This window comes from Podarcis erhardii (genome assembly GCF_964252035.2).
Source record: "Podarcis erhardii genome assembly, chromosome: 6".
Lineage (NCBI taxonomy): Eukaryota > Metazoa > Chordata > Lepidosauria > Squamata > Lacertidae > Podarcis > Podarcis erhardii.
Genome location: NC_138510.1, coordinates 23,522,972 through 23,550,130, shown reverse-complemented (window position 1 = coordinate 23,550,130; position 27,159 = coordinate 23,522,972). Strand labels below are relative to the sequence as shown.

At 46.3% G+C, this 27,159-nt stretch overlaps 2 protein-coding genes across 3 annotated transcripts in view; one reads left to right on the top strand and one right to left on the bottom strand.

Moving 5' to 3' along the window:
• Positions 1–27,159, bottom strand: part of RBPJL (recombination signal binding protein for immunoglobulin kappa J region like) — a 91,611-nt gene that overhangs the window by 32,272 nt on the left and 32,180 nt on the right. The window contains exon 1 of one of the 2 annotated variants that reach the window (XM_081867835.1): positions 8,452–8,499. The exons of the other annotated variant lie outside the window; for it this stretch is intronic. Coding sequence (XP_081723961.1) covers positions 8,452–8,461 — 10 coding nt within the window. The 5' untranslated portion in view covers positions 8,462–8,499. Of the gene's footprint in view, positions 1–8,451; positions 8,500–27,159 lie in introns of those variants that run through there. 2 annotated transcript variants of the gene reach the window in all.
• Positions 1–27,159, top strand: part of MATN4 (matrilin 4) — a 40,818-nt gene that overhangs the window by 6,847 nt on the left and 6,812 nt on the right. The window contains exons 2-8 of the mRNA XM_081867727.1: positions 18,570–18,691; positions 19,209–19,781; positions 20,465–20,587; positions 22,425–22,547; positions 23,117–23,239; positions 23,924–24,046; positions 25,553–25,966. Coding sequence (XP_081723853.1) covers positions 18,616–18,691; positions 19,209–19,781; positions 20,465–20,587; positions 22,425–22,547; positions 23,117–23,239; positions 23,924–24,046; positions 25,553–25,966 — 1,555 coding nt within the window. The 5' untranslated portion in view covers positions 18,570–18,615. The remainder of the gene's footprint in view (positions 1–18,569; positions 18,692–19,208; positions 19,782–20,464; positions 20,588–22,424; positions 22,548–23,116; positions 23,240–23,923; positions 24,047–25,552; positions 25,967–27,159) is intronic.

The window sequence follows — 27,159 nt, the reverse complement described above, 5'->3', positions numbered from 1 at the left end:
GTGAGATGAAAACCAAGATCAGACCTTGGTTACAGGTCATGATTTATCTGGAGAAAGGCAATCCATGAGTCCAATACCCTCCTGCAGTTGTACATTACAGGGGAAGAATATTGGTAATGGTTTTCAGGAAAGTTGTATCTGCTATGTGCATTCATCTCACTGAGGAACTCTCCCCAATCCTTGGATGAGCTTTTGTGGAAACATAGGGTTCCCCCAGATATAGATCTATAATTATTGTAGAGCAATTAAGTTCTCCCTGCTTGTCCCTCAGCCTTCTTCCAGCTTCCTCCAGACAGAAGGAGCTTTGACTATGTGGGTTCAATCCACTGAATGTCTGTCACCAGATTTGGATCAGGGACTTCATAAAGGTTTCATTCAGAGGCTTGCCCCTACAACTCGCCCTTCACACTTCTATGTTACCCGCTTGTGAGGTGGAAGAATTAGTCTTCTGTGGGTTTTTGCAACACAGACATAGCTTTAAGTATCATATAACATTTTATATTTTAAAAGCGGTTGGAAGTAGTCTCCCCACTCCCCGCCTTCATGCATCTTGGCAAAATGGGCAGATTGTTTTGAAATAGCCTTGTTAAAACAGGGCTTGGAATAGAAATGGGTGTAGGAGGTGTTACATATATACCAAGAGCTTCATGCCCCCCCTTTCTTTCAGCAAGTGAACATGGCACAACAGTTATTCTAAGAACAGAATTGCATGCTACCTGGCAAACGGCTGCTTCCAGACCTGCTTTTGCCAAGATAATGCACAAGTCAGGAGGTAGATTTTCAGGGGAGAAATGCCACGGATCCTTCCCTCCAATCCCAGTCTTGTTTCCCTCCTAGGTTGTTTTCCTAGGGGACGTTGGAAGGGGAAAATTGGTGGGCAAGAAGAGCATTAAGTACTCCCTCCCAAAATTAGATTCTCCTGAGGCCAGCCCTACTATTAGGCAAAGCAAGGTGACTGCCTCAGACAGCAGATGCTAAAGGGTGTGTGGGGTGGTGGTAGCCTGTGGCAGGGCAGATGTGTGTGCCACACAGCCCCATGCCTTCTAAGCTACTCTGCTGTCCTCAGATGTGCTGAAGGACAGCATCATGCTGCTAGGATTGAAAGAAAATAAGAAGAGCTTGCTGGATCAGGCCAATGGCCCATCTAGTCAGGTATCCTATTCTCACGGGATGGGAAGCATACAAGAAGGACCTGAACATAACAGTTCTCTTTCTCTGCTTATAATTCTCAGCAACTAGTACTCATAGAGGCATACTCCCTCTGACAGTGGAGGCAGAGTACTGCCATCCTCCGTGAATTTCATAGAATCATAAAATTGTAGAGTTGGAAGGGGACCCTGAGGACAATCTAGTTTGACCCCTTGCAATGATAGAATATGCAGCTGTCCCATACGGGGATCGAACTTGTGGTGTTGGCACCATCAGCACCATGCTCTAACCAACTGAGCTAAATGGGCAAGAAGCACCCAGTCCTGTTTTAAAGGCATCCAAGGTGGTGGATATCACTGCCTTTTGTGGGAGCACATTCCATCATTTAAGTATGTGCTGCGTGAAGAAGTACCATATTTTTCGCTCTATAAGATGCACCTAGTTTTTGGAGGAGGAAAACAAGAAAAAAAAAATTCTGAATCCCAGAAGCCAGAACAGCAAGAGGGATTGCTGTGCAGCGAAAGCAGCGATCCCTCTTGCTGTTCTGGCTTCTGGGATAGCTGCGCAGCTTGCATTCGCTCCATAAGACGCACACACATTTCCCCTTACTTTTTAGGAGGGAAAAAGTGAGTCTTATAGAGCAAAAAATACGGTACTTTCTTTTGTCTGTCCTGAATTCTGCCCGAGTCCTAGTGCTATGAGAGAGGTAAGATTCAGCTGCTGCCAGTCCAGTCAGCTACTCTGCAAGGAAGTGGCAGAGTGGCATATTGTCTGTTGTGCTTCTTTTTAAATAATAGTAATTATTTCTAAATTTGCATCCGTGCATGTAAATCATCAGTGCATAACTGGCCACTCTAATTAGCAGTGGTAGCTGCCCAGCTCTCTTTCCCTACTATAACTTTCTGCCTGCCTGCCTGCTGTTGCAAAAGACAGTAGCGACAATGGTGTTGGCAACCTGGCCGCCATTTTGTAACACCCCCCCCCCCCGGCAAATGCTCCCACAGTGCCCTGGACCTGTTGCTATTCTAAGGCTGTGCATATGTGTGTGTGGTGGGGAACCACACACACACACACACACACTTTTAAAGTGGCCTTCTTTTTCTGGGGAAGGGTAGAGAGAAAAACAAAACAGAAATTTTCTCATTAAAAAAACCCACTTCCCCTGAGAAAATTTGGCTCAGCTCTAGTTCCAATTGATTTGACAGCTCTCTCAGTGCAAACCTGGCATTGCCTAACTTCTTCTCCCTTTCCTCCATACCAAATATCTAATGCATTGGCAATGGAGTATAGAAAAATGCCTCAAGCTTGCAGGGCTTTCTCATGGAGCTCCATTACATATTCAGGAACTTAGTGGAGGCAGGTGGGAGGGAAATCTTGACCAGGGCCTCTCTCCGTTATGTAAGGCAAAGATGGAGAATGAAAACTGTGCAGTCACTGATAGGGCCAGATCCGGGTGTGAGGGGGCTCTTAGCAAAGTGCTTTCTGATTGGCCCTCTCTTATGTCAGTGGGCTTACTTGGTGACAGCAGCAGTGCTCCAGTGGGTTTGCCATTTACATTTTCTGCAAGGCCCCATAGCAACATTACATCAGGGCATTGTGAGAAATTACGGTAAAATGACTCTAGATTCAGCTGCCAGGCACTCAAATTTGAGCAGCAGCTAAAGCAGAGGTGAGCAAACTTTCTCAGCAGGGGGCCAGACTGTATTTTTTGGGGGGCAATGAACGAATTCCTATGCCCCACAAATAACCCAGAGAAGCATTTTAAATAAAAGCACACATTCCACTCATGTAAAAACACCAGGCAGGCCCCACAAATAACCCAGAGATACATTTTAAATAAAAGGGCACTTTCTACTCATGTAAAAACACACTGATTCCTGGACTGTCCGCAGGCTGGATTTAGAAGGCGATTGGGCCGGATCCGGCCCCTGGGCCTTAATTTGCCTACCCATGAGCTAAAGGACAGACATCAGCAGTGAGACCTTATGGGGCTGCCCAAGCCGGCCGTTTGTGGTACCCATTGTGGCTCCTGGTGCAAGAGCTCTCCTGGGAACGCAGAGCTTTGTGCAGGATCACCTCTTGATCTCCAAAAGTTGTTCCCAAGGGAATTGAAATTCTGATGTCTAGCAGCGTATAGCATTTACAGAGTTAAATCCTATTTCTTCAAACTGTTCAAAAACCTCAGAAATGCTTAGAAGAGAATTTAGGCTTTCAGTTGCTGCGCATGTGTGTTTCCAAAATTGCATGGGTTAGACAAGAGTCATGCTGCAGCTTAGCTCGGTCACAGGCAGATATTTGATAGGGAAGCAACTTTATCTTAGGCAAAACCCGCAAAAGCTCAGAAGAAGAGGAAACCCACCCAGAGTTTCCCTGCTGATATTCATTTCCTTTTCCAGAAGTAGTGCAAACTTCACCCTTTACTTAAAAGCTAAAGGGCACAGAGTACAGTAAATTCACTCACAAAGCTGGCCTGAGACTGTGATTTAGATACTCCTCTCAGTCTGCAAAGGAACTTGGACAAGATGCCTGCATTCCTACCAGCTTACTGCACAGGGTCCCTGCGCCACGCTTTTGATCCCTGTAACCAGCAGAGATGTGTACACAAATGGAAAATCCAAATGTTCGTGGGAAGATCAAAGCAGCCAGTTCTAGTGACACCCCAGAACAGAAAATTAATGAGGGCAGTGTCCATCGAAATGTGCAAGTGAGGGTGGGTTTTTGGTAAACATCAAACCATATTGCCCAAAGAGTTCTCACTGTTGAGCAGCATCTCTCATTAATGCTTCTCTAGAGCTGCTTTGGTGTCGTAATTTAGAGTGTTGAACTATGACTTTGTAGACCTATGGTAGGACTGAGAAAGATACCCATCTAAAACCTGAATGCCTTACTAAAGATTGTGAGTAAGCAGTTCAATTCTATGTTTACTCTTAAGTAAGTCTTACTGTGTATATTGGGACTTACTCCCAAGTATTAAGGCACATGGCTTACCCAAGATAATCTTGGGAACTCTGTTTTACCTTTCACAGAGCTACGATTCCCAGTATTAAAGGTAAAGGTACCTCTGACCGTTGGGTCCAGTCACGAACAACTCTGGGGTTGTGGCACTCACCTTGCTTTACTGGCCAAGGGAGCCGGTGTTTGTCCGCAGACAGCTTCCGGGTCATGTGGCCAGCATGACTAAGCTGCATTTGGTGAACCAAAGCAGCACATGGAAACGCCATTTACGATTCCCAGTATAACCTGGGAATAAATTTCATTGAGCTAAATGGGACATAACTTTCGAGTAGACATCCATAGTATTGTGCTGTAAGTCTCTTTGCATCTTCTTCTGGAGAACCAACATCATTCCACCAGATACACATGGAAGCTTAATTCTTTGGTTTAGGGAAGCCAAAGGTGAATGAATATGGTGCTCCCCAGCAAGACTTTGTGCTGAATTTTGACACGTGCTTATATGCACATTATCCTAAATCCATATTTACATATCCCAGCTTTGCATTAAGTTGCTCCGGGTGGATAACAGAATCAAAATGGCATAAAGTAATTTTCATTGAATCAGTACGAAGTGATCGTGGGAATGATAAAGATTTGATGACAGGATAGTGGTGTTGACAGTTTACGGTAGCATGACGGTGCTTTTCCAAACTACATTACTGTTATGTGTCTCCTCGGCACATCTGGGCCTAAGGTTGCAATCCCAACTATGTCTCCTCAGAAGCAAACCCCATTAGATTTGGTAGGTTTTACTCCCAAGAAATTGGGATTAGGATTGCAGCCTTGTTGAACATTGTAAGAACCACAAGAAGAGCCTTGCTGAATCAGACCCATCAAGTTGAGTGTTTTGTTCTCACAGAAGCCAAGCTGATGCCTGTGGGAAAACCCACAAGCAGACCTTGAATGAATACAATGCTTGTAATAATCTCGACAGAAGAGAGGATCAGACTGGAGTTCCTGGCTGTGTCTCATGGACCTTCACACATGTGAGAAGCATTTTAGACATCTTCCTGCATGCTGGTATATTGGGAGTCCTGAAGACAGTTCAAGTCAGTGTTGAGCTCTGAGCTGAAGCAGGCATGTGTGCATATTGTGAATACCTACTTTCCAATTTCACCCAATTTTTAGGGGTGTGTATGACAAGTTGCAGAAGTGTCCATTTTCTGCACGCCTAACACCTTCAACATTCTTCTCTCAGGTGCCTGGCATTATGTGGGTTCTCCAGATCCTCTTTGAAGCCCCTGTTGATTGCTGCTTTTGTGATATTCTCTCCCTGCTGCATTTCCAACCAGCATACAATCATTTTGAAGGATTTCTATTTGCCCTTAGTGATGGGCATCACATAGCCCAGCCTTCTCCAACAGGATGCTCTCCAGATGGTATGGGGCTACAACCCCCAGCATCCGTGACCATTGGGTCTGATGAGAGCTGGAACCCAACTGTGTCTAGATAGCACCAGGATGGAGAAGGCCAACTTAGCTACATGTGTGATTACATCATTGTGGGTAGGAAGAAGGTTGATGGGGAAACTCACACGAAACGGCACTGAACAGCTACAGTAGCAGAGCATTTCCAGGCCCTCTGAAGCCCCCCACAAACTACATTTCCCAGGTTTCTTTGGGTGGGGAGAACCATATGCATTAAATGAATGCCTTGGATGTGACCTGGGTCCCTCAACGTTGGTGTCACACGCATGCCAGTTACAGAGTACCGTTTTTAATCCTTCACTAGGGTAATAATTTGGCGCAAGTTAAAACAGGTTGGCTCGAAATCAGAAGAAATCAGCTCCTGCTCTGCAGAACATAAAAGGTAAAACGATCTCTCTGTTTTAATAAAGAGCTTTTTGTTCAGTTCTCTCACTCGCCGCTGATTCGGGCTGCGAGGGAGCTGAGCCGGGGAGCCTAACTCAGGCTTTCCACGTGGGAAACAATTTGTCACTGTGTCAGGGAGGCAAAGGCAGGTTCATGTTTCAGCCGTTTGCAGTGGGTTTGCCAGGCTGGGGACGGGGCAAAGAGCAAAGAGGTATGGAAAAATAATTACCATGCCTGGTGGGAAGCATTCAGTGCTGTGTGTTGGGCTAAGCTAGTTGTCGTTCCCCACTGTGGCACTTTTAGAGGTCGAGAGGCAAAGCTGTTGCTGGCCATCCTCACAGCGCTTGTTCCTTTCTCTTTGTTTACATAACATCTCAAGCTGTGTGCCCATCACAGCCCCTGGCCAGCTTTTCCTGAAACATTCTAGCCTTGTTAAAGCACAGTAACACTCAGAGGAAGGTATAACCACACTATCTAACATGAGGCAGGAGGTACTTAGAAATGCAGCTGTCCTGTGTCCGGAAGAGACTCGGCTAGGTGAGCCAGCCCAGTGTGCCTGGTGCTCAACACTCAGAATAGGCACTCGGAACTGGCACAGCCTAGGAAGCCACCAAGCAGAGTTGGGTGACCTGCAGCGGGTGAATCTGGGTTGTATGCAGTGAAGTCATTGAGTTTGCGGAACAATTTCAATGCACAAAGGAATTGACTTTGCTGGAGTCAACCCTCTGGGTAGTGCTCATCAAGCCCTTTTCAGAAACCAGAGCTTACACATTGATGAAATTGATGAGCGTGGCCTCGCTGGGTAGCCCAACCTCCATCACTGTGTGCTCCCACTGCCCCCTTCCTTCTTACTCGCTCTGTATTAATTTGGCTAGCTACAAACGGGTGGCGCTGTGGTTTAAACCACTGAGCCTAGGGCTTGCCGATTGGAAGGTCAGCGGTTTGAATCCCCACGACGGGGTGAGCTCCCGTGCTGGGTCCCAGCTCCTGCCAACCTAGCAGTTTGAAAGCACGTCAAAGTGCAAGTAGATAAATAGGTACCGCTCCAGCGGGAAGGTAAACACTGTTTCCATGCACTGCTCTGGTTTCACCAGAAGTGGCTTAGTCATGCTGGCCACATGACCCGGAAAAACTGTCTGTGGACAAACGTCGGCTCCCTCGGCCAGTAAAGCGAGATGAGCGCCGCAATCCCAGAGTCGTTCACAACTGGACTTAACTGTCAGGAGTCCTTTACCTTTATCTTCGGAAGCCTTCACACATACAGCTATGCCTAAGCAGAGCTAGCTCTTCTTGGGGGAATGCAGGGACCCCTCCCACTGAGTCACTGGGCACTCAGTCTGGGCCACCCCTCTTCCTTCTGTTGCATGTGCATTGAGGCTTTTATGTATTTATTTGTGTAGCTAAACTATTTCTAACCTAGTCTTCCATCCAAAACTATACCAGAGCTGGCTACGAAGCAGAGTAAAATACAGAACATAAAACCATAAATGCATTAAATTCCAGAAACGACCATAAGTGCCACCAGGAATTGAAAACACAGTAAATAACAGCATTCTCCAGAAGCACTGAAGCGGCTTCATACTTCAAAATAATTTCACGGCTAGCATCCTAAAAATGCCTTTAGTAAACTGATGAATGAATTTTGAGCTGGCACTGGAAAAAAGCATGTGTGGAGGTGTTCATAATTGGGGTGCCACCACAGTAAAGGATTCTTCTGCATCAGAATCACTGTCCAAGACACTGTCCCAAGTATATCCCATGCAAAATATACTGTGGAATGTTTTAACTGAGGATAGCCTAGTCGGTAGAGCATGAGACTCTTACTCTCATTCTCAGGGTCATGGGTTTGAGCCTCACGTTGGGCAAAAGATTCCTGCATTGCAGGGAGTTGGACTAGATCAGGCTTCCTCAACCTCGGCCCTCCAGATGTTTTGAGACTACAGTTTCCATCATCCGTGACCACTTGTCCTGCTAGCTAGGGATCATGGGAGTTGTAGCCCAAAAACATCTGGAGGGCCGAGTTTGAGGAAGCCTGGGCTAGATGATTCTATGAACTCTATGATTTTATGATTGTAACTTTCTTTACCAAAGAAGTGAGAGCCATAGCTTAGTGGCAGAGCAGCTGCCATGTAAACAGATGTTCCCAGTTTCGATCCCTGGCATCTCCAGGTAGACCTGGAAGAGAATCCTCCTCAGAAACTTTGCTGTGTGTTATTCTGCTCTGCTCCGGGGCAGACAGTGTGTTCACCCATGTGATTCACAATTGGAATATTCAAAGCATTTCTATTAACCAGCATCCAGCAAAGGGGAGAAAAAAAGATTAAATAAAGAATTGACCAGGCAGGCCACACTGAAATCCAAAGCGGCTGCTTTTCTTGAAACTCAGGATTTGGCTGTTAGTCCAGACAGTACGAAATGGGAACAGGGCAAGACCTTGCTGGGTAGAGCAGTGAGAGGGAGAGAGCCAGGACTCCTATTGGGTTTCACATTGACATACCTGGCTCCATTATGTGATCAGGGACCCCTTCTTCTAGCTTTTGATCATTCCAGGAACTGAAATGCACCACCTGCAGCCTCCATTCGCTCTTTGGCTTTCTCTGTCTTGGCTTCTTTTTATGCACTCGCAAGGGGACTGCTGGCCGAGATAAGCTTTTTGGCTGCTCCCAAGTTCTGTGGAGTCCCCCCGCCCTGCATCATGCCTTTTTAAAATTAGGAATCATAGGCTGCTTTTCCAGTGGAGCCACTTATCTCTTGACCGGCATTGCCCAAACACAAATACCCTTATCCCCTCCGCACAGGTTGTGAAGGTCTTTGCTTTAGACAACCCATTGGAATATCCTTGGCTTTGCAGCAGAGCTCTTTTTTTTTAATAATAAAAAAAACAACAGCCCACAATCTCTAAGGCCTGCTGCTCAAATGCTTCCACTTCTGCTCAATATTTGCACATCCTTTCCCCAGCTGCTTTCCAGCTCCTGGCTTCTCACATACCTCCCACTACCACCGAACAATGGCTGCAGCATTGGGGGTGGGGAGTTGAGGGCAATGCTGGTTCCAGGTTTTGTTTGGGATTTTTTTTGGAGCAGGCTTGTGGGCAATAAGCAGGTCTCCTCCTTGTTCCCCTTCTTGCTGTTGCCCACTCACTCTGCCTCTGGGCCCAAATCCCCCTGCTGCTTAGGACAAGGGGTGGAGAGCCCTGGGGACTGAATGTGGCTCTCCAGGACTTCCTATTTGGCCCTTGGGACTGTCCTTGGGCTATCCCTTTACTCACCTCCTTGAATGCTTTTTTCCTGGCTTGATTGTGTCCTTGAACTGTGGAGTCCTTTGTTTGCCAAGACTGAGGGATACCTCTGGTGTATATAGATGTGTGTAGAAATGAATATGTTCAGAAACCTCTGGTCTTTTCATGGCTGGAAGGTAGCCCATTGCAAAGGTCAGAGTCATGTCTGATACGCCTCCCATTTTTGCATCTGACCCCCACCATCACCTGCATGCAGCCTGCCTGCAAGGGATGTGTCCCTTGGGCTAAAGAATGGCTGTGTTTCAAGTCCCACATTTTTTCGAAAGTGCAAATTGAATAAATTGATCTTCAGACGGGAATTGGATCAAGTTTCTCCCCCATCCCCATTGTCTACGCCAACTTGCGGTCCAAGGTTTCAGGAAGGAGTCTCCTAACCTTACCTGGAGACACTGGGGATTGAACCTGGACCTTCTGCCTGCCAGGAAATGTTGTAGCACCGAGCTATGGCCCTTCCCCAAATATAGTATGGTGCATCTGAGCAGTCAAATTGATTTATTTACTCATTCATTCATAGGCATCTATAGCTCACACTTTGTAATGGGGTCCTAGATTGGGTTGCATGTAAATGGGAGGGATATGCCAACCTCGTCCCTCACCCCCGCCAAGGCCTGCTGAAAAAGCTGCATCTTGACCTTGTCACAGGGAAACCCATAGGGCCTCCCCTGCAGATCTTGATTCTGGGGCAAGTTTGTATGGGAGGAGGCACTCCTTGAGATATTTTGGACCAGTCCTGTCTGCCAGCATCCCGGCAACTGCATTCTGCACCAGTTGCAGCTTTCGAACTGTCTTCAAGGGGCAGGCCCACGTGGAGTGCATTGCAGTAGTCCATTCTTTAGGTTATCTAAGCATGGAGCACTACAGCCAAGCTTTCTCTGCCAAGGAAGGCCCATAATTTGAGACAGTCACTTGTAGCCACTACTGAAGAAGAAGAAGAGGAGTTTGTATTTGATATCCTGCTTTATCACTACCCGAAGGAGTCTCAAAGCGGCTAACATTCTCCTTTCCCTTCCTCCCCCCACAACAAACACTCTGTGAGGTGAGTGGGGCTGAGAGACTTCGGAGAAGTGTGACTAGCCCAAGGTCACCCAGCAGCTGCATGTGGAGGAGCGGAGACGCGAACCCGGTTCCCCAGATTACGAATTTACCGCTCTTAACCACTACACCACACTGGCTCCCACCTGAAGCCACCTGACCCTCAAGCAACATTAGTTGGCCAAGAAGCATGCCCAGCCTACTGACCTAATCTGTCCGGGGGAGTGCCGCCTCCATTCATAACAGGTTGTCCACTCACTTTGCACACTTGAGAGCCTGCAACACACAGCACCTCTGTCTTGTCTGTATTCAGTTTCATTACACACACGCACATATATATTCACAGTAATCCTTACTATAATCCTGTAGGGATGGTCAGCAGTATTACCATGTGATTCCTCTCTGGTTAAAATAAATTGGTTCTCTCCTCATTTTTAAAATAAACATCTCACTTCTCGCTTTTTCTCAAGTTTTTCTTTCTCTAGCTGAGCTTTCGAAATGACCTGGACCCAGACAGAATCAGGCTGCTTGCCACCCTGTCATTGAAGCAAGGTTTGGACATGGTAGAATGCAAGAAATGTTATGCATGGCACAGCTGCCCAAAACAATTTTTGTGGTTATTGCTGCATTGCCAGAGAGAGAAAGAGAGAGAGAGAAATAATAATTTAAGAAGTGGTAAAAACAGTGCAGGGTTTTTTTAAAGTAGAAAGTGTTCCGTGCAAATGGCTTTTGTAGAAGCTGAGGTTTTCTCTCACCATGTGTGATTCCAAAATTAAGCTAATCCACATGACTTTTTGACTGGCTCTGTGGCTCATCACTCCATCCCTGGAGTGTCTGGGATAGAGGGGTAATTGAAGGTGAAGGTGCTGTTCATCCAGAGATATTATGGCTTCAACAGGAAGTGAAGCTTTTTCTCATGTTCCTACAGTCCCTGGCTTTCCTTGACATCCAGTCTGACAAAGAGTTCTGCTGGATTTGAAAACTTGCTTGCTATTTTGTGACATTTCAGTGGGATTTTAACCTTCAGCCTCATATCCCTCTTCCTCTGCTTAGCAGCGGTTTCTCTCTGAGAACAGCTTTAGTTGTACGACTTGAAGAGGATTGGCATATATCTGCCCCACACCACTTGCATTGGAGCAGGATAAGAGTCCTGCTCCTGTTGCTGTTCAGTGAGTCAGCACAGTCCAGTGGTTAGAGTGTCAGACTAGGAAATGGGAGACCTGGGTTCAAATCCTCACACAGCTGTGAAGTTCGCAGGGGGACCTTGCACCACTCCCTGCCTCTCTGCCTAACCTACCTCACAGGGTTGTTGGGCGGATAAGAAGAGGAGAGAGCCATGCATACTGCCCTGCCCTACTTGGAGGGAAAGGCAGCAAATTAAATAAATATTCCAGGGTGGCACTGGAGGCTGGGCACAACTCCTTTCAAGGTGCAAGCAGCTGCCTTCATGGTACTTTCTCCAGGGGATGCCAACAATGCCTTTGCCCCTGCATTCATTCATATTCCTGCATTGCAGGGGGTTGGACTAGATGATCCTCAGAGTCCCCTTGAACTCTATGATTCTTTGAAACGTTCATCCACAGGGTTAAATCAATAGGTGAGAGGAAGACTCAATATGGCTTGTGCTAGGTCTGTCCCCCCTTCATCACTGCCCCCTCTTTGCCCTCTGAGATGGAGGGTGACTGCAGCAGGGAGGCTCTTCTTATGTAGAGTCTTTGCACGAGATCGAATCCTGAAAAATCAGGGTCCCTCCATGAGTAAACCAGGCTCTCCACAGCAGATGTTCCAAGAGATGGTGGTGATGGGGGAATCTAGAATGATCTTCCCTGCCTGCGTGTTGATTTAACGCAGAAGACAAATGTTCAGCTCTGAGGTACTTACACAAAGCAGATGTGGGTGTACTTTGATGTGGCTTGCAACGGGGGAAACTTCCACATGTGTTAATTTGAACAAGGATGCCTAGAAACATCGCCACACAGTCCAGACGATCTGTTGGGCCGTTATTTTCCTCATAGCAAGAATCTGGCTCAAAGAGTGTGAATTTAGGTGATTGGGGCAGGGGGAGAGATAACAGAGGGATAGAAAAGAAATGTGGAGTAAGGAGGAAGAAAGGGCCTCATGTAAGAGGGGAGCTTGGAGGAAGGCTTTGAACAGAGAGAAAAAAGCTGTGACACCAAGTTGGTATTCTGGGAGGAAATTCCAGGCACGAAGGGCAGCAGGTCTAGTGGGTGGAGCTGTTTAAGAGTTGCTGACTTCAGGGCAGAACTAGAGTAATATTCCAGGGTTTTTTAACTGAAGGGGCAGAGAGGAAAGAGAGAGGTTTTTGCCGTGTTCTGTGGAGTCAAGTGACATTATACATTTAAAATTTATTATTATGTTACATCCCACCTTTCTTCCAAGGAGCTCAAGTGGTGTTCCTGGTTCTCCCCCTCCCCAGTTACAAACAAGTCAGGCCCCTCTGGTACTAGTTTAACACTCTAAGCACTACACCTGATGACCAGTCGCATCAGATATGGGGAAGGAAAGAGACAGGTAGAATCAAAGACAGACGGGAGACTTTTCCTGCATAGATGGTGCTAGTAAATGAGGCCCCAAGGGGGGTGGGGAAATATAATGATTTGCACTTAATATATATCATTTGTACCATTCATCGGGTGGTGCTGTGGTCTAAACCACTGAGCCTAGGGCTTGCCGATCGGAAGGTCGGCGGTTCGAATCCCCGCGACAGGGTGAGCTCCAGTTGCTCGGTCCCAGCTCCTGCCAACCCAGTAGTTTGAAAGCACGTCAAAGTGCAAGTAGAGAAATAGGTACTGCTCCGGCAGGAAGGTAAATGGCGTTTCCGTGTACTGCTCTGGTTTCGCCAGAGCATGAGCCAGAAAAACTGTCTGCGGACGAATGTCGGCTCCCTCAGCCAGTAAAGCAAGATGAGCACCACAACCGCAGAGTCGTTTGTGACTAGACTTAACTGTCAGGGGTCCTTTACCTAAATAATAGAAGTCACTGTAGACTTAGAGTATTCTTGATTACTGGACAATATATTTTGTGAACTTCTTGGTTCTATAGAGACTTACTCAACACACTGATTTCAAAGGGACTTAGGTTGCAATCTTACAAAAAAATTACATGGTAATAAGCCCCAATAATAAGTTGCTGGGGCTTACTTTTGAGCAGACATGCATAGGGCCCTACTGTTGTTTAGGATCACAGCCTAAGATAGCACAATCTTGACTATGTCCATTCAGAAATGAGTCCTATTAAATACAAACATACTTACTCCCAGGTAAGTGGGGTTAAGATTGCAATTGTATACACTAACTTAGAAGTAAACTCTATTGAAGAATGGGATAAGATGTTTAGGATTGCAGCTTCATTCGTAGAGGAATAAAAATGCAGTTCTAAGCATAAGTATTTAATTAGCCGACAAGACTTATTCTTAAGTAAACATGGTTTGTCAATGTCTGTTTTAGTCTTCCTGCTTGTAGTTCGAGTCCTGATAAATGTCACTGGATCCGCTAATGGATAGGGGGCCAGATCATGTATGTAAGCAACCTTGTCTGATTCTTTTTGTGTCTGTGAGACCTTAAGACTTCCAAAAAAATCTTCTTTTTTGCAAAGGCAGTTTTTCTCCTCAAAAATGGCTTGCCTGAGTAAAGTCTTACTGGTTAGAATAGTTCAGATGTGATTTCCTTAATTGCTTTTTTGGCATGTTTTCCTTAGCATATATTTGCATTTTAAACCCCATTTGACTAGAATCTTTTGATGCTCAGAAGGAACCGGGATCACCTGGCATCCCCTTGGGGAGCATTCAGTTCCTAATGAATGAAAAATTGCCAATTTTCTTAACTGACAGCTGTATGAATGGAGGTGTTTGGGTTTGCTTTTTGGCTCAGAGACAAATTTATGTCAAACTTTGAAGACGCATGAAGGAGGAAAGCTTTCTGGTGCAAAGAGAGAATATTGTATGCGTACAAAGAGAGCCTTTAGATTAACTGTAGGTGCTCAATACAAGTTCTTAGAAATGAGGAAATGGCATGAAGTGACAAGGTGTAAAATGATTAGGAGCAGTGAACAAAATCTTGTTTAGCTTGCGGTCATTTGAAGGGTAATTTTGAATGCTGTTTTATGGATGCTGGGGAAAATGCTGTAGAATGGGCCACTGTTCTGCCTTGTTCGGAGTTAATAGCCTAGTTGCCTGTGGAGGATAAAATTCACCTCTTGGTGACCAGGCAGCATTTGAACATTGAGAAAGATTAGCGGAGCAAATCTATGTATATTTACTCAGGAGTAGGCACCATTGTGCTCAGTGATGCTTATATCCCAGTAAATACGTTTAGATTGCAGTCTAAAGAATTGATCGCTCCCCCTTTTCAGGTGACTAGTGTAGGGATGGACAAATTTTTGTTAGTTCTGGTTTCTCTCAGGCTGTGCACACATTACTATTTACTTTGGCTTCAGTGTGCTCCCATCACTAGTGTTGGAAGCTGTAAAGACATGGTGTTAGCCACAATCTGTAGGCTACAATTCTGCAGTTTCTTGAGAAATGCTCCAGCGTTTTCCATCTAAAAGCTGCAATTAAAAGTGAGGCGTGTACAGTTCATACAGCCATTGCAAGTGCACAGAGGACAGCTTCATTGCATTTGTTTCACTCCAAAGGATCCTGGGAGCTTCGTTTGTTGAGGGCGCTGAGAGTTGTTAAAAGTAAAGGTAAAGGGACCCCTGACCATTAGGTCCAATCGTGGCTGACTCTGGGGTTGCGGCGCTCATCTCGCTTTAATGGCCGAGGGAGCCGGCGTACAGCTTCCGGGTCATGTGGCCAGCATGACTAAGCCGCTTCTGGCGAACCAGAGCAGCGCACGGAAACACCGTTTACCTTCCCGCCGGAGCGGTACCTATTTATTTACTTGCACTTTGATGTGCTTTTGAACTGCTAGGTTGGCAGGAGCTGGGAGAGAGCAACGGGAGCTCACCCCATCACGGGGATTCGAACCGCCGACCTTCTGATCGGCAAGTCCTAGGCTCTGTGGTTTAACCCACAGCGCCACCCGTGTCCCTCTTGAGAGTTGTTAGGAGACCCTTATTTCCCTCATGGAGCTACAGTTCACAAGAGTTCCCTGGGAAAAGAGGGACTGATTGTAAATGTAAAACCACTCTGGAAATTGTAGCTCACTGAGGGGAATTGGCGGGGGGGAGGTATCTCCTAACAACTCTTCAGCACCCTTAAAAAAACAACCGGTCCCAGGATTCTTTGGGGGGAAGCCATGACTGTTTAAAGTGGTATGATAGTACTTTAAATGTATAGTGCAGATGGGACCTGGTTTAAGATCCACGGAAGGTTGCCCAGGCCTGCCAGATAGCCACCTTACGCCCCCATTTCCAAGCAAATACAAAGAAAGTTTGCTTTTCTTATTTTCCTTTCCAGAAGGGAAAGGAACAGGGGCTGTCTCCTTTCTCTTGTTCCCTCTCCCCGCTCCACCTCTGCCCTTGATACACAGCTCATTCCCATCAGTTTACCTTCTGAGACAGGCGGATGCCAACAATAACATTTGGGTGGCACGGATAGCTAGTTTCACCCCATCTCTCAACCTGCGGTGCCTTCCAGGATTTGGGGCCCATAACTGTTTTGATGGTAATGCATCATGGGGAGGGGGGTGCAATTGTTTTCAAGATTGCAGCAGGAGGAGTGTTTTAAACCTTCCCTTCCCAGCTATCTCCTCGTGGGGAAAAGCAGAAGCTCCCTTTGACTGCCTTTGGCCAAGGTTGTCACTCTTCTTTCCCCATTCACAAATCCTCCCTCGAGCCAGCAAGGAAACCAGCAGGCTAAGCTGCTTTGCATTGCAGTGGCCCCTGGTGGATATATCAAAACACCACATCTCTCTCCCTCCCCCCCTTTTTAATAGAATTCAAAGCTTATCCCTCTTATTAGAAAGCTGGAAAACCGTTTCCCAACCTCATGGGTTTGCAAGCAATTTCAGCCATGATTTTTGGCCAAAGCCACTATTTCCATAATGTCATTAAACTTTGGGGGTCTTTTGGGGACAGTTCACAGTTATCCTAAATATTAGCAGCTTCTGTGGGGAACAATCTGGGTCATTTCTCCAGATGCTTCTGTTGTAGCAAAATTGCATTTCCCCCTGCTCTTAGATATCAAAAGTTGTTTCTGGTGAAAATGCAATGCTCCCCCCCCCCCCCGCCCAAGCTGCAGCTACCGTTGCTATGTGAATTGTGGTTTCGTGAGTATTGCACAATGCTGTGTTGCACAATTCTTTGGTAAATTTATTTAGCAGGAAGAGCTAATAAAGCAACCCAAATGAATTTGTTCACCATGCTGCGGAACAGTTACATAAGAACATAAGAAGAGCCTCCTGGATCAGGCCAATGGTCCATCTACTCCAGCACTTTGTTCTCAAGGTGGCCAGATGCCTGTAGTTAACCTGTAGTTAACACTACAACCTTTCGTCATAGGAGAGTAGGTCCATCCCTTGATCCTTTGGTTGTCCTTTTCTGAACTTTTCCCAACTCTGCAATTTAGGTAGGTAAAGTCTAGTAGGATTCAGCTGCTACATGCAGGCACATAGCTCATTCTTGGTCCCACAAACCTTAGAATGGCTATCTGTCTGTTTCTATCCCCTAAAGAGCCTGAAATGCTTGGTTGCTGTCTGTGAGTCCATTAAGAGCAGCACCCTGAATATGCTTCCATGAAAACCATCCAAGGTCATCTAGCAAGATACTTAGAAGCTTATCCTGAATTTGATCACAGGAGAGCTATGCCTCTCTGGTGGGGAGAGTGATTCTGGGCCCAGGGGCATGACCTTAACAATCGGTAGAGTTGTATCCGTGAAAGCAAAGAGCTGGGGCCATCCAATTTCTCTTTTATCTCTGTCACATTTCATCTCCAGAGCTCTGCTCATTATTTGCTTTCTGCTGCTCCAGATCAGATAACTTATCTACTCATGCCAAGCTGGGCATGGTGCCAATCCTTGCATTGTCCTCACCTCAGTATGTCTCAAATCGCTCCCCTTGCTAGCCCTTCTTTTCCCACTGAAAGTTCCTGTTCTTGGAAGGGTCTGGTGCTGATCCTGTTCCTTGCTTTGGGTTGCTCTGTGGCTTGATTTACAGCATGGGGAAGGATTACCAGCCCAGGGACCAAATTAGGCCTGCCAGGGTTAATACGACATCTGGTGTGGGGCAGGCAAAGTGTGCTCCCAGCTTGTGTCCAGTGCCATTTAAATTTGGTGCCAAATGCAAGCTGCATGGCTTTGGCCAGGGTCATATCCGCCTGGCATCGCACAATGTTAGCTGAGGGAGGGGAGTGCAAAGGATGGGTTAAATCACTGTACTCCCCACGCTAGGGATCAGGTAACCCATGCTAGCTGTTTGCCAAAACACCAACAGCCCCACACTTAAGAGCACAGCTACATACGTGACCAACATTATGTGCAGTTTGGCTCTGATACTCAAGGGTGGTAACTTCCTTCCATAGAACAGCATCTTGAGTATAGGGCTGACAGTTGGGCTTTTCCTTTTTGCACAGTCTTCTTCTGCCCTTCAGAGGCCTAAGCAAGATGCTTGGCTGAAAAGAGTGCCTGTCCTCAATAAATTGTTCCCGGTTTATATGCTGAAACAAGGTTTGTCCAGCTGCCAGGACAGCTCTGTGTCTGAAAGGCAGACTGCAGTTTCACAGTGCCCTTATGGATGTGGAACTGTAACACAGTATTTCTGCAGCAATACTACTAAACCACAAAATTGGTGTGTGGGGGGGTGTGGTGGTGGTGAAATGCCCTTGCATTAAGAGTACTTTGTTCAGTAACTTGGAGCTCAACATGCTGAAATTTGCAAAGTTGCTGAAAGGATGTGGAGACTTACGTTGTGTTCCAAAATGGATCCAGGCACTGGATCTGTGTCTGCTTGTTTTCCCCAGCACAGATCAAAAGCAGATGATGGTGGTGGTCTCAATCCTAAGCACACACTCACCAGGAAGTAAGGCCTGCTGAACTCCGTGGGGCTTACTTCTGAGTAAAACATCCTTAGGATTGTGCTCTTGTTTGTACTTGCCCAGTTCGCTGTTTCACATAGCAAGTTGGAACGCTTACCTTCAAAATTCTGATTTGAGAGTTGGACTGCAGTCCTTATTCTCCCACTTACCTGGGAGCAAGCCCCATTGACTTGCATAGGATTCACTTCTGAGTAGACGTGGTAAGGACTGCAGCCTAAAACAGCACAGAGTGCAGAAAAAGTGAAGGAAACGTTGCAGAATCTCACTGGATGTTCTCTCCCCCCCCCCCCAGAAAATCCTGTAGACTTCTTCCTGGGATTCTGCAGTCTCGAAACTGAATGATGAAGCTGCTATACGTTGCCCCTCTCCTCCTCCTTGCCTTTACAGCATTGGAAGCCCGACCGAAACTCTTAGGTAAGCTGCCAGTCAAAAAGATATATAGACAGCAGATACCAATTGAATCAGAGCTGTATTAAGCATAGCAAGGAGTAGCCCGTGAATTTATTCTCACGAAAGGAACATGATCACTTCTGGGTTTTTTGAGGTATTCTGCAGCATGTCCTTGACGTAATAAAAGTGCATGAGTGTTGGATTTACACTGGACCATGCACACATGGGAGACCATGAAGCTCTCTGGGTGCCCTTGGGCCAGTCACTGCCCCTTAGCCTAACCTTCCTCACAGGGTTTTTGTGGGGATTAAATGAGGAGGGGGCAAACCATGTACTCCACCCAGAGCTCCTTAGAGGAAGAAGGTGGCATACAAATGTGATAACTAAATAGTAAATGTTGCTCCCATCAGTCTCAGCCAGCATGGCCAATAGTCAGGGATGATGGGAGCTGGAGTCCAGCAAATACTTGGAGGGCCAGAAGTTTTCCCCACCTTGGTAGAGAAATTTGTGAAATGAGATCTCTCTTATTTCCCTCCTCCAGGGACAACAAAGTGTAAGACTGGCCCCCTGGACATTGTCTTTGTGATTGACAGCTCACGCAGCGTCCGCCCCTTTGAGTTCGAGACCATGCGGCGCTTCATGATTGACATCATTCACAACCTGGATATAGGGCCCAACGCCACCCGGGTAGGGGTGATCCAGTATTCCAGCCAGGTCCAGAACGTCTTCTCCCTCAAGTCCTTCTTCACCCGGGCGGACATGGAGAAGGCCATCAACGCCATTGTCCCCTTGGCTCAAGGCACCATGACGGGGCTGGCAATCCAGTATGCCATGAACGTGGCCTTTACCACCCAGGAGGGGGCACGGCCGCTGCACAAGAAGATCCCTCGTGTGGCAGTGATCGTCACTGACGGGCGGCCCCAGGACCGTGTGACGGATGTGGCAGCTCAGGCACGAGCCGCCGGCATTGAAATCTATGCCGTGGGCGTGCAGCGGGCAGACATGAACTCCCTCCGGGCCATGGCTTCTCCCCCACTGGAGGAGCATGTGTTCTTGGTGGAGTCCTTTGACCTCATCCAACAGTTTGGCAAGCAATTCCAGGACAAGCTGTGCGGTGAGTGATGGCGGCAGTGGCAGGGCGGTCAAGCCACCTCCCGTGGCCATTGTTGACATTCAAAAGCGATTCAGTGAGAGATCAGAACATGAGGGGAAAGGTGGCATGTCCCCCCTTCGAGGTTACCAGGATAGAAGATAGCTCAAGCGTTGTTCATGCATTCTTGCTTCTTGTGTTGCCTGCAACCTGTAATGGAGGTGGAGATGGGGTGGATGTGAGCCCGTGAATTGATTCACAGTTAATCAAATGCTGGTTTGTCCATCAGTCTTGGCCGCTCTCTGTGAGTTTTGGACAATCTGCCTGCCCCATTTATAAATGTGAATTTAAAGAAAATGTGAGAGTTTATCCCTTCATCCATTTTCTTATTAAGTTCTTAAAACATGTTGTAAGTGTACATAATGCTCTGGGGATTGCTGCATGTACAAGGGAGCAAGAGACAAAACTGGTTGCGTCACTGGCACCAGCCAATCAGTGTTGTGCACAGCCAGCTTCTGCTACCAGCCTGTAATACCATCCCTCACCCACAATGCAGTGTTTAGTCCGGAGAGAGATATGCTTCCAAACTTCCAAATTGGCCCCACTAACTAAGAACATTACACTGTCTTCACCCTGGTATATCCGTTCTCATGTGTAATATAAGTGGGCGAACCCTTATTTACCTTGTGCCATCTTGCATCTTCCAGGTGTTGATATGTGTACAGAACTGGATCATGGCTGCCAGCACACTTGTGTCAGTGTCCCAGGCTCCTTCTATTGTCAATGTAACCCAGGATACAAGCTCAATGCTGATGGAAAGACGTGCTCCAGTAAGTAAGATCAGTACGTTCAGTCAGACAGTTATTAGGGCTGATGAGATGGACAGTAATTCTCCCCGTTCCTAAGCCTAGATTACAATGCAACTTGCACATTGGATGAATTTTATTTTGCAACCATGTCATTGCTGATCTGCCAACGAGTAATAAGGTTCGACAATGAACCATCTGCATAATGTGGATGCATGCTGAACATGTGCCGATATGGACAAAATGTGGTGTTCATTATCCGACACTGTTTATTCTGTGTAAGAATCCCTTGTAAAACAAGCAGTGCTGGGTGGGAAGGAGACTCAGAAATGGATCTGTAGATAATAGATTCTACATAGATAATAGAATTGTAGAGGTGGAGCGGATCCCAAGGATCATGTAATCCAACCTCCTGAAATACTGGAATCACAGCTAAAGAATCTTTGACAGATGACCATCCAACCTCTGTTTAAAAACCTCCAATGAAGGAAAGTGCACCACCTTGTAAGGTGGACAGTAGAACAGTTCTTACTGTCAAGAAGTTCTTCCTCGTGTTTAGTTGCAGCCTCCTTTCTTGTAACTTGAATCCATTGATCTGGATCGTGTCCCTGGAGCAGCAGAAAACAAGCTTGCTCTTATTTTGCATGCAGCAGCCCTTAAGATATTTGAAGATGGCTATCATACCACTCCCAGTCTTCTCCAGGCTACACATCCCCAACTCCCTCAACCGTTCCTCACAAGGCTTGGATTCCAGACACTTTATCATTTTGTGCAGGAAAGAAATAAGAGAAACAGCTGTGATAACTGCATTACAGGTTGTGGTGCTGGATCACTGGACTTCAGCTGGTGGGTCAGGACCCTCATGGATCACTGTCTGATCCAAGGCGGGTTGCAACAGCAGCACTACCAACATACAAATATATGGTAAAAGACTGAGAAGTGTTTTCCCGAATTCATGTTTTGGTTAAAAGTGGGTCCTGAGTCTGAAAAGGTTAAAGATTCCTGATGACACTTGAGTTCCAATCTCACTCTACAATTTTGTGAAAGTGAGAATGTGCCTGTGCCTGTGACCTCTTATAAGGATGGGAGAGAAATTGGATTCAGTTAACATTTAAGGAGGAACCTACCTAGTCTGCAGTTTCCAAAACAACGTATAAATGAAAACACAACCATCCTTCAACGTTTGCGCTTCTCTGGATTTTGCAATATAGCTTTCTGGCTAAGCAATGTGTACAAAAACGCATAAGGGGAAATAGCATAAGAATGTGCATTGGATTTGGGTAAATTGCTTTGCAGAAATGCATATTTTTGGCAAAATTTGCATAAGAAAGTGTATATACAGTCATACCTCATGTTATGGATGCTTCAGGTTACATGTCTTCGGGTTGCGGACCGTGGAACGGGTTACTTCCGGGTTTTGCCGCTCGCGCATGTGCAGAAGTGCTAAATCGCTCTTTGTGCATGCGCAGAAGGCCAAATCGCACTGGCACCTGTGCAGATGTGGTGCTTCAGGATGCGAATGCTGCAGGTTGTGGACATGCCTCCGTCATGGATCACGTCCACAACCCGAGGTTCCACTGTATTAGGAGAAATCCTAACAAAAATGCCGATGAATTTTCACAAAGACTTCAAAAATAAATGAATTGCAAAACAAAGAGGAAATGTGTAAGACTGAACTGGAAAAATGAGAAGCCAAAACCAACAGATCTGCCTACCCCCTAGCTTCTTGTCAACATGAATTGCGGTACCTGATATCCTCTGGTGGTACTCCCAGTGCCCAAGCATGCAAGAGTGGACAAGCCTTACCTATGGCTTTTGTTTGCCCAGTCCATGACGTGTCCTTTTTTTAAAACCTCTGCAGTCATCGATGCCTGTGCTGATGGGAGACACGGCTGTGAGCATCAATGCGTCAGCTCTCTCAGCTCCTACACTTGCCGCTGCCGGACAGGCTATCAGCTCAACCAAGACAAGAAGACATGTAGCAGTGAGTAATCTCCATCTAAGGGTGTCAGAAGAGTCCTGCTGGATCAGATAAGAAACCTCTCTAGATCTGGATCTTCTTTTGCACAGTGGTTGATTGGGTTCCCACAAGCAGGACTCTCCCCACTGTCGACCCCCCCCCAGCAAAATGGAACTAGTATATTGCCATCATGATAGATCATGTCACCTCTTAGTCACCAACATTGTGGTCGTTCCTGATAGGGGAGTTTCTCCAGCCCTCTGTTAATTTTGGCTGCTCTTTTCTGCCTCTGTATGCCATAATACTGTACAGCCCTGTTTAGGGAAGTTTTTAATGACTGATGTTTTAATGTATTTCTAATCTTTTATTGGAAGCCCCCCAGAGTGGCTGGGGAAACCCAGCCAGATGGGCAGGATATAAATAAATGATTATTATTATTATTATTATTATTATTCATATTAGGGAAGGGGTGGGTGGGTTGGTAGCTATTAAATGGGAACTGGGATCTCGGAGGAATGGAGGCATTTTGCAGGAGGGAAGAGCAATGGGTCCTGATCACCTCGAAAGCATTCTCCCCCCTCTGTTTCTTCCAGTGATCAATTTTTGCAACTTCGGCAACCATAGCTGCCAGCATGATTGTGTGAATATCCTCAACGGGTACTATTGTCGCTGCCGTGGTGGTTACACCCTGCAGGCTGATGGCAAGTCATGCCAGGGTAAGTGTTGCATTATGTTGCTGTGGTGGAGAACACCATATGCATTGGTGCGGGGGGGGGGCAAGAAAGAAAAGCAAACAAGTGAGCTAAAACATAGAGTGCAACATCTGGCTATGATTCATTACTAGGTTTGCCAAATGACTGTTTTGAAAATGAGTTGGGATGTCTCAAAAGAAGACACCCATAGAGTCGGTGGAAGGGACTGTGATGCACTGGATTTATGGGCTGTGACTTCAGTATAAAACACGTTCCTTAGAGTGCTGGAGAATCCTGGTGATAAACATAACCAAAGGCAATATTGCCTTTCTAATTTTTCTTAGAACCATAGAATTGTGGAATTGGAAGGGACCACAAGGGCTATTTAGTCCAGCAATGGAGGAATTACAACCAAATAATCCATCCAGCCGGTTAAAAAAACCTCCAATGAAGGAGAGTCAACCACTTTCCATGCTGGCCTGTTCCCCTTTTGAACAGCTTTTACTGTCAGAAAGTAAATCCTAATATTTACTGTAGTTGGAATTGCCTTTCTTGTCATTTGATTCCGTTGGTTTGGGTCCTCCCCTCTGGAGCAGCAGAAAACATAGTTTATAGTTTCTTCACCGTATGGTCCTAATGGTTCTCCACCTGGTGCAACATGCTGAACTCCGTAGCTAGATGAAATTATCCCCATGATTTGTGTTTCAGCCAGCGACCTCTGCAATAGTGTAGAGCATGGGTGTGAATTTAAGTGCGTCAGCACTGCAGGCTCTTACCACTGTCTTTGCCCAGAGGGTCAGCAGCTCCAGGCAGACAAGAAGACATGCAACAGTGAGTATTAGAGGCTTTCGTTGCTATGGAATGTTCTTCATGCATGGCTCCTCTTTGATACCTGAAAGAGATTCCTAGCCTTGACATCTCACATGACAAAGAGTATTTCAAATAGATGGCAGGCAGGTAAGTGGCGATGTCTTGATCCTGACTGATCACTATTCCTGATATCTCTTAGACGGACACACATTCAGAGATACTGTTTCTGCTCTTAAAAATACAACAAAAATGTGTCCCAGTTGGCACATAGCAGAAATGCATGATTGGTTAGGAGGAGCTGAGGGATGCATTAGTTGCTGTGTGTTATTAGACTGGATTTGCCGAGTTGGGTGGCAGTGGCCTCAGAGAAGACAGAATGCCTCCTGTATCGTGGGATCTAAGGCTACAACAGAGGAGTTTGTGTATTATTTTCAAAAATATGTGACAGGAAGCAAAAGATTAAATAAAAGAAGTTAATACGAGGTGTTCAGAATAGTGTGATCATTAAAATACTAAGCAGAATTCTGAATCATGATCTACCACCAGTTCTTGCATTGGTACTGTTGTGTATTCTCTCTCTCTCTCTCTCTCTCTCTCTCTCTCTCACACACACACACACACACACACACACACACATACCACTTCCTATATAGAAGGAACACATAGTACTTGCTTCTCATATTTTAACAGCTGCACAAAAATTATTTGCCCAAAGATGAAAAGACATAGTACTCCCTCATTGGAAAGAGCGGTTTATCAAAGTTTAGCATTTTGCTATAAAGACAAAATTAACATCTTATCTAAGAGCAAGAGTACCTGATGATTATAGGAACAAATTCTGGGGGAGCTGGTCTCCTTTCATACAATTCTGCCAAGAGAACTACTACCTTCCGGAACCTCAGGTTGGCTTTAACTTTCTAAAGTTGTGCTTACCATAATCTCTTACTGAAAAACATTGGATAAAATGTAGAGAGGAACAGTATTGTATTTGTATGAAATTTGCTTATGTTCATTTTCAAGTTTTTTGAATGATGTTGTTAAAAGTAACTTTAAAAGGAGTAATAATTATAATAACAATATCCGGGATGTCAGGTTGTAACCCAATCTTACAGAGGGATTTGCTTGTCCTAATTAGGCTGTGGTGTCAGTTGGTAGCAAGAGGGCACTGTTGACCCACAGTTTGTCTGTGTGATTTGCTGAGGAACCAGTACGCTGGTAATGCAAGAGGCAAGGCACAAGAGATTGCCTACTGAAAATCATGTATGTGTGAGGTACATTTTAGTTGTCTAGAAACAGTACTGGGATTGGGTTTCCAAAGGTCTTGTAAAGTGTAGCAAAAGGATTGTGAGTGAATTCTCCAACTGTGTGAAGCTGGGATCCTCACAGCTTGGAGGTGCCCAGTCTGGACTTTTCAGCCACTTGAGGGTGATGGCCCAATATCCATCATATATCTCACTTTGCTGCTATTTCAGAAGACAAGGCTAACGCTCATCTCCGTTCGCCTCCCCTTTTCTCCTTGGGCTATAGAGTGCAAAGCTGGGCACATCGACTTGGTGCTGGTGATCGATGGCTCCAAGAGCGTCCGGCCTCAGAACTTCGAGCTGGTGAAGCAGTTTGTGAACCAGATTGTGGACTTCCTGGACGTGTCCCCTCATGGCACGCGCGTGGGGCTGGTCCAGTACTCAAGCCGTGTGCGCACGGAGTTCCCTCTCAACAAGTACACGACAGTGGCTGATGTCAAGAAAGCGGTGCAGAGGGTGCAGTACATGGAGAAGGGCACCATGACAGGCCTGGCCCTCAAGCACATGCTGGAGCACAGCTTCTCAGAGGCAGAAGGGGCCCGGCCCCTTTCCCAGAATGTGCCCAGAGTAGGCCTGGTCTTCACGGACGGCCGTTCTCAAGACGACATCTCCGAGTGGGCAAGAAGAGCAAAGGAGTCAGGTGAGGGTGCAACAGGGATGTGTAACTGGGATCTGTCTATAGGTATTGCGGAGCTTTTATTCATGGGTGAGGAGCTGAAAGGAGGTTGCTTCTGAATTTCTTCAATCAGTTAAAGCACTTGATCTCTAACTGTACGCATTTTGCCGTACAACTCTTTTCCCTAGGTATGTTCTGACCATAGAGGTTGGACTATGAATTGCTGCTGTGTCTCAGTGGTAGGACACATGCTTTGCATGCAGAAGGTCCCAGGTCTCCATTATCTCCAGATAGGGCTGTCTGAAAGGAACCCTGGAAAGCCACTGCCAGGAGAGATGTAAGGTTTCTGGAAATTTTGAAGCAGCTGGAGATAATATTTCCCCCCCAGCTAGCCCCTTAGAAGTTGTCACCTGATGTCCTTGTGAAGTCCGGTGATTGAAAGATGGGCAGCCCCTCTCCCATGTGGCAATATGGTCCATCAAGAGTAGAGGAGTGTGGGATCCATCCAGTTGGCAAGAAAAGATTCCTGACTCGTGTGCTAGGGATTGAACCTGGAGTTTCTGCATGCAGACATGCTGTACCACCAAGAGATGCTTTCTTCTTTCTCCTTCCAGCACTTACAAATTCTAATCGGTTTCTTTCATGAGCTGCCATGGTTTCCCTGAAAGGATGATGGGAATTGTAGCCAGTTGGGCTTGCTGAGGATTCTGTTAGAGACCCCTTCATCACAGAACTACAGTTCTCAGGATCTCAGGGGGAGAGGGAATGCTTATTTATTTTAAACCGGTTTGAAAGCTGCAGTGCAGACAGGGGCTGAGCCACTGTGTAGGCAGACTGTCTGGGATGGCAATGCCTGCATTCTAAAGGTTTGAGCCAAATAACGCCTTTGCTCTTGGCACCAGGCTGGCCAGAGGTTTGCTGGAGCATTCCAGCCAGTTTGTTCTGCCTCTGTGTTTCTGGGCAGTGTCAGGAATTTGTGGCTAATTAGCGAATTCTCTCGTTTCCTCCTGTTATTGCCAAAAGGAAAATGGAGAGGAGTGTCAAATTACAGGGCCTAGAAAAAGTGAGGCGGTTATGCTGCTTTCTAGTCAGTTGCTGAACTCCCAAGAGATGAGGAAAAGGGAAGGTACAGTGGCCTTTCTTATCCCTGCCCAGAAGAGGACAGGCAGCTTAAACCCAGAACAAGAAATGGAGGAAAAAGAAGTTTTCATCCTTTG